Source organism: Alexandromys fortis, unplaced genomic scaffold (genome assembly GCF_014885135.2).
Source record: "Alexandromys fortis isolate MF-2015 unplaced genomic scaffold, M_Fortis_MF-2015_v1.1 scaffold_29, whole genome shotgun sequence".
In the NCBI taxonomy this organism is placed as follows: domain Eukaryota; kingdom Metazoa; phylum Chordata; class Mammalia; order Rodentia; family Cricetidae; genus Alexandromys; species Alexandromys fortis.
This window is the reverse complement of record NW_026067891.1, coordinates 12,536,793-12,550,484: the sequence shown is the minus strand read 5'-3', so window position 1 is coordinate 12,550,484 and position 13,692 is coordinate 12,536,793. Positions and strand designations below refer to the sequence as shown.

At 43.9% G+C, this 13,692-nt stretch overlaps 1 protein-coding gene across 1 annotated transcript in view; it reads right to left on the bottom strand.

Moving 5' to 3' along the window:
* Nucleotides 1-13,692, bottom strand: part of Clec16a (C-type lectin domain containing 16A) — a 229,553-nt gene that overhangs the window by 110,501 nt on the left and 105,360 nt on the right. The window contains exons 16-17 of the mRNA XM_050136455.1: nucleotides 11,972-12,100; nucleotides 6,203-6,323 (exon numbers count right to left, since the gene is read on the bottom strand). Coding sequence (XP_049992412.1) covers nucleotides 6,203-6,323; nucleotides 11,972-12,100 — 250 coding nt within the window. The remainder of the gene's footprint in view (nucleotides 1-6,202; nucleotides 6,324-11,971; nucleotides 12,101-13,692) is intronic.

Genomic DNA, 13,692 nt, shown 5'->3' with positions numbered 1-13,692 from the left:
CTCAACAAATACAAAAAAATTGGAATAACCAATGTACCTTATCAGATCACCATGGTTTAAAACAAGTCAACAGCAATACTAATTCCAGAATTCCCACAAACACATGAAAATTAAATAATGCTCACCTGAATCATCAGTGGGTCAAGGAAGAAATAAAAGGAGAAATTAAAGATTTCCTAAAATTCAATGAAAATGACCACACAACATACCCAAATTTATGGGACACAATGAAAGCAGTGTTAAGAGTGTTTAAAGCACTAAACACCTACATAAAGAAGCTGGAAAAATCCCACACTAGTGAATTAACAGAACATTGGAAAACTTTAGAAGAAAAAGAAGAAAACTCACCTAAGAGAACTAGACAGCAGGAAATAACTGAGAGCTGAAATCAACAAAATAGAAACAAAGAAAATAATACAAAGAATCAATGAGACAAAGAGTTGGTTCTTTGAGAAAATCAACAAAATAGACAAACCTTTTTCCAAACTAACACAAAGGCAGAGAGAGAATATCCAAATTAACAAAATCAGAAATGAAAAGGAGGACATAAAAACAGACACGGAGGAAACACAGAGAATCATCAGGTCATGTTTCAAAAACCTGTGCTCCACAAAATTGGAAAATATAAAGGAAATGGACAACTTTCTGGATAAATATCACTTACCAAAATTAAATCAAGACCAGATAAGCAAATTAAATAGACCTATAACTGCTGAAGAAATAGACATAGTCATCAAAAGTCTCCCAACCAAAAAAAGCCCAGGAACAGATGGTTTCAGCTTAGAATTCTACAAGACTTTCAAAGAAGAACTAATATCAATACTCCTCAAATTATTCCACACAATAGAAACAGAGGGAACATTGTCAAACTCTTTTTATGAGGCTACAATTACCCTGATACCGAAACCACAGAAAGACATTACTAAGAAAGACATTACCAGTCTCACTCATGAACATGGATGCAAAAATACTAAACAAAATACTGGCAAATTGAATCCAAGAACACATCAGAACCATCATCCACCATGATCAAGTCGGCTTCTTCCCAGCTATGCAGGGATGGTTCAACATACAAAAATCTGTCAATATAATCCACCATATAAACAAGCTGAAAAATAAAAACCACATGATCATCTCATTAGATACCGAAAAAGCTTTTGAAAAATACAACATCCCTTCATGATAAAGGTCTTGGAGAGAGGAGGGATAGAAGGAACATGCCTAAACATAATAAAGGCAATATACAGCAAGCCAATGGCCAATATCAAACTAAATGGAAACTCCCAGCGATTCCACTGAAATCAGGAACAAGACAAGGCTGTCCACTCTATATCTATTTAATATAGCTCTTGCCATCCTAGCTAGAGCAATAAGACACCAAAAGGAGATCAAGGGGATACAAATAAGAAAAGAAGAAGTCAAACTCTCACTGTTTGCTGATGATATGATAGTTTACATAAGTGGTCCCCAAAATTCTACCAAGAAACTTCTACAATTTATAAACACTTTCAGTAATGTAACAGGATACAAGATTAACTAAAAAAAAAAAAAATCAGTAGCCCTCCTGTACACAGATGATAAAAGGGCTGGGGAAGAAATCAGAGCATCAACACCCTTCACAATAGCCACAAATAGCATAAAATANACAAAATAACTTCTACAACTCATGAACACCTTGAGTAATGTAGCAGGATACAAGATTAACTAAAAAAAAAGGGGGGGTGGAAAAGAATCAGAGAAACAACACCCTTCACAATAGACACAAATTGCATAAATATCTTGGAGTAACTCTAACCAAACAATTGGAAGACTTGTATGACAAGAACTTTAAATCTTTGAAGAAAGAAATTGAAGAAGACACCAGAAAGTGGAAAGATCTCCCATGCTCTTGGATAGGCAGAATTAACATAGTAAAAATGGCAATCTTACCAAAAGCAATCTACTGATTCAATGCAATGCCCATCAAAATCTCAGCAAAATTCTTCATGGGCCTTGAAAGAATAATAATCAACTTCAGATGAAAAAGCAAAAAATCCAGGATAGCCAAAACAATCCTGTACAAAAAAAAAGAACTTCTGGAGGCATCACAATCCCTGACTTCAAACTCTACTACAGAGCTACAGTACTGAAAAAAGCCTGGTATTGGCATAAGAACAGACAGGAGGACTAATGAAATCGAATAGAAGATCCGCATATCAATCCACACATCTTCGAACACCTGATTTTTGACAAAAAGCAAACAATATCAAATGGAAAAAAGAAAACATATTTAACAAGTGGTGCTGGCATAACTGGATATCAACATGTAGAAGAATGAAAATAGATCCATATCTATCACCATGCACAAAACTCAAGTCCCAATGGATCAAAGACCTCAACATAAAGCCAGCCACACTGAACCTTATAGAAGAGAAAGTGGGAAATATACTTGAACTCATTGGCACAGTAGACCCCTTCCTAAATAGAACCCCAGCAGCATAGACACTGAGAGAAACAATTAATAAACGGTACCTCCTGAAACTGAGAAGCTTCTGTAAAGCAAAGGACACGGTCAACAAGATAAAACGACAGCCTACAGAATGGGAAAAGATCTTCACTAACCCCACATCAGACAGAAGTCTGATCTCCAAAATATATAAAGAATTCAAGAAATTGATCACCAAAAGAACACATAATTCAATTAAAAAAAACGGAGTACAGACCTAAACAGAGAACTCTCAACAGAAGAATCTAAAATGGCTAAAAGACACTTAAGGAAATGTTCAACATCCTTAAGTCATCAGAGAAATGCAAATCAAAAAAACTGAGATTCCATCTCACACCTGTAAGAATGGCCAAGATCAAGAATACTGATGACAACTTATGCTGGAGAGGTTGTGGGGAAAAGGGAACACCTCTGCAAGCTGGTACAGCCCCTTTGGATATCAGTGTAGTGATTTCTTAAAAAATTAGGAAACAACCTTCCTCAAGACCCAGTAATATCACTTTTGGGTATATATCCAAAGGATGCTCAATCGTGCCACAAGGGCATGTGCTCAGCTATGTTCATAGCTGCTTTGTTTGTCATAGCCAGAACGTGGAAACAACCTAAATGTCCCATGATTGAAGAGTGGATAAGGAAAATGTGGTCATTTACCCAATTGGAGTACTACATAACAGAAAAAAATCTTGACATCTTAAATTTTGCAGGAAAATGGATGGAGCTAGAAAACATTATTTTGAGTGAGGTAACCCAGACACAGAAAGACAATTATCACATGTATTCACTCATAGGTGGTTTTAAAACATAAAGCAAAGAAAGCCAGCCTACAAACCACAATCCCAGAGAACTTAGACAATGAGGACACTAAGAGAGACTTACATAGATCTAATCTGTATCGGAAGTAGAAAGTAGAAAAAGACAAATAGAAGAAGAAGAAGGAGGAGGAGGAGGAGGAGGAGGAGGAGGAGGAGGAGGAGGAGGAGGAGGAGGAGGAGGAGGAGGAGGAGGAGAAGAAGAAGAAGAAGAAGAAGAAGAAGAAGAAGAAGAAGAAGAAGAAGAAGAAGAAGAAGAAAACTATAAGTCCTTATCTGTTAGAGAGGGCTGGAAAAGCCATAAGAATTAATGTGAGCTAGATGCAGGCACACTGTAAAAGGAAAGAAAGATGGGGTAGATGACACAAGCTCAGTCATGGTAAGGTTGAGAGCAGGAGGTTGGTGAGCCAGAATGCTGGTCCCCTAAAGTCACTTTCCTTCTTGCTCTCCCCTTACTCAGTAGACATAGCCTACCCTGAAAACAGCTCTCAACTTCTGCCCCATGCCAGCCTCCTATTCAGGAGAGCAAAGGGAAGCTTCAATTAGGGCAGAGCCAATGCACCTTTCCAGGGTATGAGCACACCTTTGCTGTCCTTGGTGGAAGCAAGCATACCTTTAGTATGGTACCTGCCATGCAGGACCAAAGACTCAGGACTTGTCAGCAGACTCTTGCTGCTGCTGCTGATAGAGTTCTCCAGGGCTGTGTTTCCTATCAGAGCAACAAGGTCAATAAATACTTGTTATGTCACACTTCTTGCTGCTACCAGACCTTATCATGGGATATAAAAGTGCACCAATACTAAACCTCTCTCCTAGCTTTTCAACTTGTCATGAAGACAGAAACTTCAATCACTCAGCTATCATTCAACCACTCCAGGGTCAGCTTTATAGCAATCTTTCGTGTACTTTGAAGTATGATGATCTTCAATATTACAATCACCAAAATAATTTTAAACAAACAACAACAGAAGCCAGATAACAACATGGTAGCACCAGGTTTAAAAACCATCCTATTCTGAGTTTTTTGAATGTCATTTTCTTTAGCAAAAGACATAATTTGCAGTCAGGATGAATAAAGTGAGCCAGCCATTTCTTTCTTAATGGCCAACTACCCAAAAAGGCTCAGTTAAGTGATCTCAACTAGCAACTAATCAATTAAAATTGATAAGTGAAATACTTTTAACCTTTATTTCAGCAGGGTCCTTCCTTGGGGAAGGAGCAAAGGAATGTAAATTCCCAGCATAAATTTAATTCCATTTCAGATACAACATTGTGAGGGGACTTCTCCCTCTCTGCACGGATCAAATCAGAAAGACGGGTCCTTAATCAATTCTAGCCTTATAGAAATCACTGTTGCTGCTTTTCAGGGTAAAGGGTCAAAGGAGACAGGCAAATTTCTTTATTTCTCTAACACACGGGGAGATAAAAGCACAAACAAGAGAAATGCCAGGAAAAGAAAAAAGAACCAGTGAGGTCCTTTTCCACCTACATCCTGGTCACTCAGTCAGAGGTGCCCACATGCTGGGCATCCTGGTGCTCTACAGGAGGTAGAACTCTCCAGTGTGCTGAACCACTAGTTTCTCAGATTAGCGTTAGGTTGTGGCTGTGGCTTCCAAGGCATCTCTCAACCAGTCACCAAAGCAAAACTCGCCATCTCTCTACCTTTTTCCTTCTCAAGTAGTAAGAACAGAAGCTGGAGCCTTGTGTATGTGAAGCAAGGCTTTCCAAGAGTCCTATACCTGTAACCACTCCCATTTCCCCCCCTGAGATAGGGTTCCTCTGTGTGGCCCTTACTGTCCTAGAACTTGCTCTGCAGACCACGGGTGGGGGTGGGGTGAGGGTCTTGAACTCAGAGATCTGCTGCCTGCCAAGTGTTGGGACTAAAGGCATGTGCCAAAATGCACAGCAACCATCCCCATTTTATAGCAGGAAAAACAAAGGCTGTGGTAGAGGAGAAAGAGTAAGGCAGAGCTGGCTTGAAAGCTAACACTCAATGGTTTAGCCATGTGAAACCAGCTCACATGACTAAAACTCACTGCACTATATACACTGAAGGTTGGAGGAATTTATTTTATATAAATTATGCATCAGAAAAGATGTTTTGAATAGTCGGACTACAGAATGGTACCTGCTTCTTCTGTTTGCCTACTCTATGCCTCTTCTTTGAGAGTATCCTCTTTGGTCTCCTTCCTCATACTTAGGATTCAGAATTAACCCTATGTCTTTAGCAGAGGCTCCTGATAGTTCATTGACCATTGTGTGGTTTGAAGAAAGCCCACTGTCCAATCTGGGCCACTGAGAGCTGTGTAAGAAAGCAGATGGAGCAAGTCATGAGGAACAAAGAAGCAATAAGCAGTACTCCTCCATGGCTTCTGTTTCAGTTCCGGCCTTAAGTTCCTGCCCTGACTTCCTTCAATGATAAACTGTGATGTAGTAATAACCCAAGTTATTATTGGTCACCATGTTTTATTACAGCAATAGAAACTCTCACTAAGACAATGGTCAATACAGTTTAAGGTTATGGGCTAAGCACATATCTTTCTGATTTGCAAAGTCCCCATTCTTACCTAAACACTGGTGACTTGTTTGGGGGTTTGTTGTGTCTTTTCATTTTGATAGTTTGATTTTTACAGACTTCCTTTTGGCATCAAGAGACTCCTTGTTCTACTGGACTCAGACAAAAGTCCTTTAAATCCACAATACTAGAAAGGCCAGTGCTGCCCTCATCCTGTCAATGAGGGCCTACTCTCACTGGACCTCCTATTGTCTAGCACTAACCTTTCAGCAGGGTCAGTGGCAGGCAGTAGAGACTGCATGCTGTGCATACTCCCACCCCTGCTGCAGATGATCAGTAGAGTAGTGTCCTGTACCCCCTGGCCCACGGGGCAACACAAGATGGCCAACTCACTCAGATCCAAGACATCATCTGTTTTGATCAGGTCCTCCTCCCGAGTCAGTGGCAATTGGGTCTCAGGTTCCCCACGCAGCTGCAGTGACAGGGAACGCAGCATGAAGAATACCCGGATGGCCTGGACAGAGCAGACAAAGAGGAGAGTAGGGTTCCAGGAGGGTTCTGGAGAGGTGCATTGAATGACGGCATTTCATGGTGACTCTTGGTTAATGGGGAAAAAGGAGGGGGCAAAACATGGGCCAGCCTTGAAGTACAGTGGCCTGGAAAGAATAAGAGGACACTTTAGGCTTGGGGAGCAGCCTACTTCAGTCCACAATAGGTGAAGGCCCAGGCCACTTTACCAGGCACCTGCCATTTGCCAGGACCTGTCCCCAAGGGTTGTATGACCTTTAACACACATCTTCTGCCTGCTGGCTTGCCCATTCCATAGGGAGGTGAGGAGTGCTGCCCGAGACAGTGCTTCAAGGAAGGGCTACCACCTCTGTGCTTCTCCATCTGAGCTAGTGGGGCTGGGAGACAGAAATCACCAGGATGTGTGCCAGTCCAATCTAGTAAATATGGGCACAGGACAAGAGGGTAACATGCATGTAAGCTTTAGATTTGGCTAGACTCACTGAAAGTCCAACTCCCATCTTAAGTCTTCCACCTCTTGGGCCTGGGCCTTAGGAGGAGGAGAGTGACAGAGACAGGAGAGTAAGGCCTGATACCTGGCCAAATGGACAGCAATGTCCTCAGGACCCCTCAGGCTTTCCCAGTTCATCTCAGGGGCAGAGAATGCTTGTCAGCACAAGCACCCTGTCCCATGGAAAAGGGGTCTGTCAGCATCCAGTATGGCCACCAGGCATGTCCTGAGAGCAGAGAAAAGGCCATGTCACCAGCTGCCAGTGACATCTGTGCAGAAGCAGCCCTTAGCCCCAGAATCACACTAGCCACTAACTAGAGAACCCAGAAGCACAGGGCAAGCCACAGGTCAGGGTACCCCTTGTCCCAGGTCTCTCCCTGACATGGAATGGTGGGCTCCTTTGGGACACAGCTCCAGAGCAAACAGACAAGGTCAGCAGTGCCCTTTACTCTACTGTGGTGGATAAGACACAGTAACCCCTAACTCTTTGGCTATGTTACCACCCTGAGACAAGGCTGGAGGGCACAGTCAGCACAGACTTGCAGAAAGAGGTTGCCTTCAGACCCTTGGTAGATACCACTACCTACATAAAGGAGTGTCAGGGCAAACCATTGTGGCTTCACGCAGGTGAATTCCTGCTTGTGGTAAAGGTGGTGACAGTCCTGTGTTAAATAAAGGGAGAATACCCTTTTTTTTTTTTTTTTTTGCAGGGAACTTTCAATAAAAGAGAGGGGACAAAGTCTCGCCTTCAAGCATCTGGAGAGGCATTGCATCCTGGTGGCCCATGCAGTGAGTATCTCTGATTAGCTACCAATGCCCCGATCCTGCCTTAAGGCAGGATACTTGTGTAGAAATTCTGAAAGTCCTGGCCTCATCTTAAGAAACACAGCCTTCAGAGTTTTAGAGTGGCGTGCAGGATAAAGCAGTTCCCCACCACGCTGGTGGGGGTGCATAAGAATCTAATCTAAATGTTCTTAGCAGATTTTCAAGTCTAGTTTTCATAGAGACATCTGCATCAACTGGGAGAAACAGAGATGTGGTTCTATTAAAAAAAAATCAAGAGCTCCTATCTAGTAAGCACCTACTATGTGCTGGGCTTTTGGGGTTATGTATCATAAATTTAGGACTACAGGAGCAAGAATGGGTGCTGAGAGGGCAGAGTAAGCTTGGCCCACTTGCTAAGAGGTTGAACTGAGCCTCTGTAATGTCAGGCACATATAACATAGCATAGTCCCATTCCTGTGCCAGCCCAGAGCAGATGGTAATAAAATGTGAAGGGAGAAGTGAGTGCCACTGGGATTATCTGACAGTGTGAGCTCTCAAGTAAGTAGTTACAATTTAGGGAAGAGGAGAAAGAAGGGGCCTACTGTAGGCATGTCCCTGTCATGGGCAAGACTTATGACTGTGTCAAGTACATTGCACAGGGTTCTGATGGCAGACTCCTAGCAAGGCCATGGTTAAGATGGGGAAATAGAAATCCATGCTGTTTTATGTAGTCTATCCCTTGAAAGACTGAGGTTTTCAAAGGAATCGATGAGTTGGGAATTTGGCTCTCAATGTAGGCCTTTTGGTAAAACTGTGTCTTTGCTCTACAAATATTGAATGGTGATATTCTCAGGAATACAAATAAAAAATAAAGCCATTTAAAATATAAAATATAAAATACCATTTCAAATAGCAATTTTCAAGGGAAAAGCACACACACGAGAAGTCCATGTCCAATGACAAAAGAGGTGAGTCTTACAGGGCAAGGTGCTCCTCACTGCAAAAGTGGGCTCCCAAGATGGCTGCACACACAGGCTGGCAGGCATGCTGTCCTGTTCCATGGTCCCTTCCTGCCAGTACCCTGCAGACATTAACAGCTTCCTCTCACCACTCACAGCCATTGGGCATTGTGGGGGGCCAAGAGCATCACCTCATTTGCTTCCCCTTTTTATTGAGACAAGGTCTCTCTCTATAGCCCTGGAACTTACTCTGTAGACCAGGCTGGCCTTGAACTCACAGAGATTCATCTGCCTGTGTCACTTGAGTGCAGGGGTTAAGGGTGTGCACCACCATGCCCAGCCTATCATTTGAGCTTCTTAATGACCCTGGTGGCTCCTATCTGACAGAGAAACTGGAGCCCAGGGCTGTTAGACTGGCTGCTCAGGGGAGCTCCAAGCCTGTGTTCTTCTGACTACATTTCTTGGTCTTTAAAAGATTCAGGGCTTGGGACCTGGATTTCTATCAAGTGATCTTCTTTTCTTTGCTAAATCAAGACACAAAATTTTAAAGTCATAACCAAAAAGAGTAAGAATGATTACTGTTTCAGATCCTGGAAGGCAGAAGATCAAATTTCAAAAGGGAAGGCAGTTGACCGAGTTCTAATGTGAAGAAGAAACTTTCATTTCTTAGCTTCTGTGAATCTGGAAGCTAACCTTAGTCATATTCAGTATTTGGAGAACCAGGCTTTGGAGGGGAAGGTCTGGAGTCAGAAGGATCTCAGCTCCAAGTGGGGCTGAGTGAGCACAGGAACTCCCTAAGGCTAGAGCTCTGGGGAGAGGTGCATGAGTCCCCAGTGAGGGTGCACCATGGCACAAGTGGTAGTCTGAGCCTTGGGCTGGCCCTGGGACAGGCGCTCAGTTCACCTCTGCTGGCTTCCTTGCCACATTTGCAAGCTGCTGGGGTTAGGAGACAGTCATTCAGGTTAGAAGCCCACCAGGGCCGCAGAAACAGCTGTGGAAGTCAGTCATCCTGAACAAGATTGAAGCAGGGTGATGTGGGCCCAGCCCAGAGGGAAAGCAAGTGGTGATGTTAGAGATGTACAAAAAACATCCATACCCTTTGAACCAGAAATTCTGCTTCTGGGAACTTCTCCTAAAGAAATAATTCAAAAGAAAGAAAACACTATGTTCATGAAGTAGCTCTTATAGTTTAGCTGACAAAAAAGTAGAACATAGCGGAAGTACCCCACTCTGGCTAATGAGAAGACACCCCAGGAACGGGGCAAAGTCTCCTGGGAAATCTTTATATAGTTCTGAGGAGTCACTTACAAAACCATCAGACAGGTGAGGCAGAAGAAGGAGAGTCAGAAGTTTAAGGTTATCCTTGGCTATAAAGTGAGCTCAAGGACAGCCTGAGCTATGTGAGACCTGTCTACAAAATAAACAAAGAAAAATAAAACCTCCATTGTGGGCCGGAGGTGACGTCACTGGTAGCATGCACAAGGCTCTGAGACTCCACTACAATAGGAGAACTTGTACTACAACAGAGAAGGGAGAAACAGATGGTGAGAGTGAGACTGAGGAGAGACACCCTGTGCCAGTGTAAGAGGATGAGTTGTAGACAAAGAAAGGAGGAGAAGCAAAAAATGTCTGCAAATGTTGAAATTATGGAAAAAATTTCCTTCCTGCAAATGTTGAGACGTGCTTGAACTTTCTTCAGTGTGTAACACATAGCCAAAGAATGAAGCAGAAGTGTCCCATTTCCTCGAGGTTAATAGTGACAAACACAAAACTGCTGTTCTTTACAGAAAACAGAATGAGGGGACACATCTAAAACCCCAGATATCTGGGAGGCTGAAGTAGGAGGATCGTAAATTTGGAGACAATGTCTAAACAAAGTTTAGACAGCAGGCAGAACACTCACTGAGCGTGTCCACTGCCCTCAGGCAGAACACTCAATGAGCGTGTCCACTGCCCTGGTTCCATCCCTGGTACAAAAACAAAACTTCAGCACAAGAACCTCTGCTTCATACTGGCTTCCCAGATAGTATATGAAGATGGCTACTGCTTCAATTCAGATTTTAATGTCTGCTGGAGCCCCTGCTGGCTCTTTTCCTCTGTACGAGTTTAGCAGGGACTGTGAGTAAAGCCCTCTTGGTCATCAAAGACACCAACACACTCCACTGTAGTTCCACCAATGTCCTCTCAGTGTTTACTCTGCCAGAAACTCTACAGCCATTGCGTCAGCCATTCCAGACAAAAGCTGAGGGGGGCACAGGAGAACTTTAGGCTCAGGGAAGTTAAGTAATGCTCCCAAGGTCACACAGAATAGGGCTTAACCTCTGTGGGCCTGACTCATGAACCTGTAGTTTTTCTTAGCCACTTCTTCCAACTGCCCCTCCATGAGTGGGAATAGCCCAAATTCCAAGTTTCGATTCATTCATTTTCCCTGGGCCCTAAGAACTCTGATGACTTTTATTTCAGCATGGCTGGCATGACTCAGGGGCACTTTTGGTATTTTTGGTCTTATACTAAAAAAAAAAAAAAATGTATTGTGTGCACTTGTGGAGGTCAGAGGACAGTTTGCAGGAGTCTGTGGTTTGCTTAGGGGACTGGGAATGTGTGTTGCCTAAAGATACAAGGTCCCCACTTCCTCTGCTGCCCCTGAACATGTGATTAAAGGTACCAGCAGGGTGAAGGAGGTTGCAGAGGCCTCTTGTCTGAGGCACATCCCACTTTATGTGCTTCCTGAAATTCTGAAGTGAAACCCCTCTGATGCTCTGGCCACAAGCAGACCAAGGAAGAAGATGTGGTAGTCATCTGGATGCCTCTAAATGATCTATTCATAGTCACGTCTCCAGGGAATGATTTTCTAGGAAAAGGCAGTGTTGCTTTCTAAGAAAGAAACTGAGATCTTACGCAGGAGATAAAATACTGTGAAGAGCCCGACTGAGGCTGCTTCCTAGAGTGGCCACCTCAGAAAAAAGTGCTGATAAGGGGATCACCCTCTGCTGCTTCTGAGAACTTGGCTCTGCACACACGTTCTCCTGCCTCCTGGCCAGCATCATGCTCTCACTACCAGACACCTTGCTAGTATACTGCCTGGGTTTCTAAGACCTTGAAGTCGAGGTTCACATCCACCTCCCCTATACTGGGTGTTCTAGGTTCTGCTCCGCTATACTTCAAAGAAACTTGGTGTGGCTTCCACTCAGGGTTTTGGCTACACTCTGCCCTGGTGCAGGTAGTCTGACAGCTGTCCACAGAGGTGCCAGTGGCCACAGAATCCCAATCTCCTATTTCCAGGCAACAGGCTTTGGAAAGCCATGTGTGGCAGTAGGTGTGTGTGAGGGGGTATTCTCTACAGGTGACTAGATACATATTGGAGGCAGTCTTTAACTGACCTAGAGACCTATGGCCCAGGAGAGGCCAGATCACACTTACCCGCCGCGTCTTCTCCACATCACCACATGGCAGCCGCTTCACAAAATCAATGCCAGTCAGTGGAGTGCCCGTTGGGGGCAGGAGGATAGAAGCATCCATCATGAGATATTCCACATTCATGGGCTTTATCTAGGAGAGACAGACATCACAGGAAGCCTCAGAGAAGGGCCTACCTGTAGGCCTGGGTTAGACTGAAACTATGCTTCCAGTTTGCAAGATGAGTGGCAGGCCTTTTTCCTTCTCCCAAGTTGTGGGCTTTTCCCTTCATTTCAGCTAGGGGGCCCCAAGGCCACACAGTGCTGGCCTTCCTTTGTAGGACACATTAAACATGGCCATCTAGAGGCCTGAGCCCCTTTCTCATAATCCCTGTATTTCAGAGCAGGATGGCAGAGTCATGTTCCCACTCCAGGCTGCTCTTGGCATTGGCTTTCCAGCAGGGCCTTCTCACAGTACCCATTGGCTGAAACTGCAGATCCTCTCCAGGAAATTCCCTCCATTCTGCTACAGGGGTGGGAGACAGTAGTGAGCCAGGGCCCACTATCCCTTTAGCAATAACTCTGAGTTGCTAAGGGATATGAAAAGAGTCCGACTTGGAGATCTAGTTGCAGCCTGTCTCCTCCAAGTCCAAGAGCAGCATTCAGGACAACTTTACTTTAGTTAGCTCAGCCGCCAATATCTTAGGGGCAGCTAAGGACTGACTTCACTTGCAGAGACTGGGGTGTGTCACCTTAGTATTTCTGGAGAATGTCATGTATTGTGCAGCGGAACATACTATAAACACTGGAATAAAATAAGCAAACCTCAGAAAGCTTCCTGAGTGGGGTGGGGTGAGAAGAGGAGAGGAGAGGAGAGGAGAGGAGAGGAGAGGAGAGGAGAGGAGAGGAGAGGAGAGGAGAGAAGAGGAGAGGAGAAGAGAATACATTTTTTGCTTATGGGCTTTGCACAAGGCCTCCTGCTGGGTATTTCACATCTGGCTGGGGCAACTCAAAAGTGTGGGCCTCACTGCACAAATGATAGCCAGGCTCAAAATGTAAGTAACCTGCCCAAGACCACAGAGTTAAGAAGCAATAAAAGAAACATAACAGGGGCCAGAGTTCTGATTTTTCCAAATCATAAATAACATGTAGAATTTACATTTCCAAGCTGCAAAGGGTACTAAGGATGGCCAGACTAGTGGAGGGAAGATGAATACCCATAGGGATTGCCTACCTGGAACTGATGGTCTGAAGGAGAAAAGTCTGAGCTGCCCTAAGCATGGCAACAGGGGCTGTGTGGGCCAGTAAGGAGGTATGACTTTGAAAAGGTCCATTCATGTCTCAGGGGTGTAGTGTATAAAGATGTGGTGAAAGCAGCACAGACCTTAAGGGCCTCATTGAATAAACGGGACCTACTAAAGCTGAGAAGCTTCTGTAAAGCAAAGGACACTGTCACTAAGACAGAAAGGCAATCCACTGACTGGGAGAAGAGCTTCACCAACCCCGCAACAGACAAAAGTCTGATCTCCAAAATATATAGAGAACTCAAGAAACTAGACTTTAAAATGCTAATTAACCCAATTAAAAAATGGGGCACTGAACTGAACAGAGAATTCTCAAAAGAAGAAGTTCAAATGGCCAAAAGACACTTAAGGTCATGCTCAACCTCCTTAGCGATCAGGGAAATGCAAATCAAAACAACTTTGAGATATCATCTTACACCTGTCAGAATGGCTAAAATCAAAA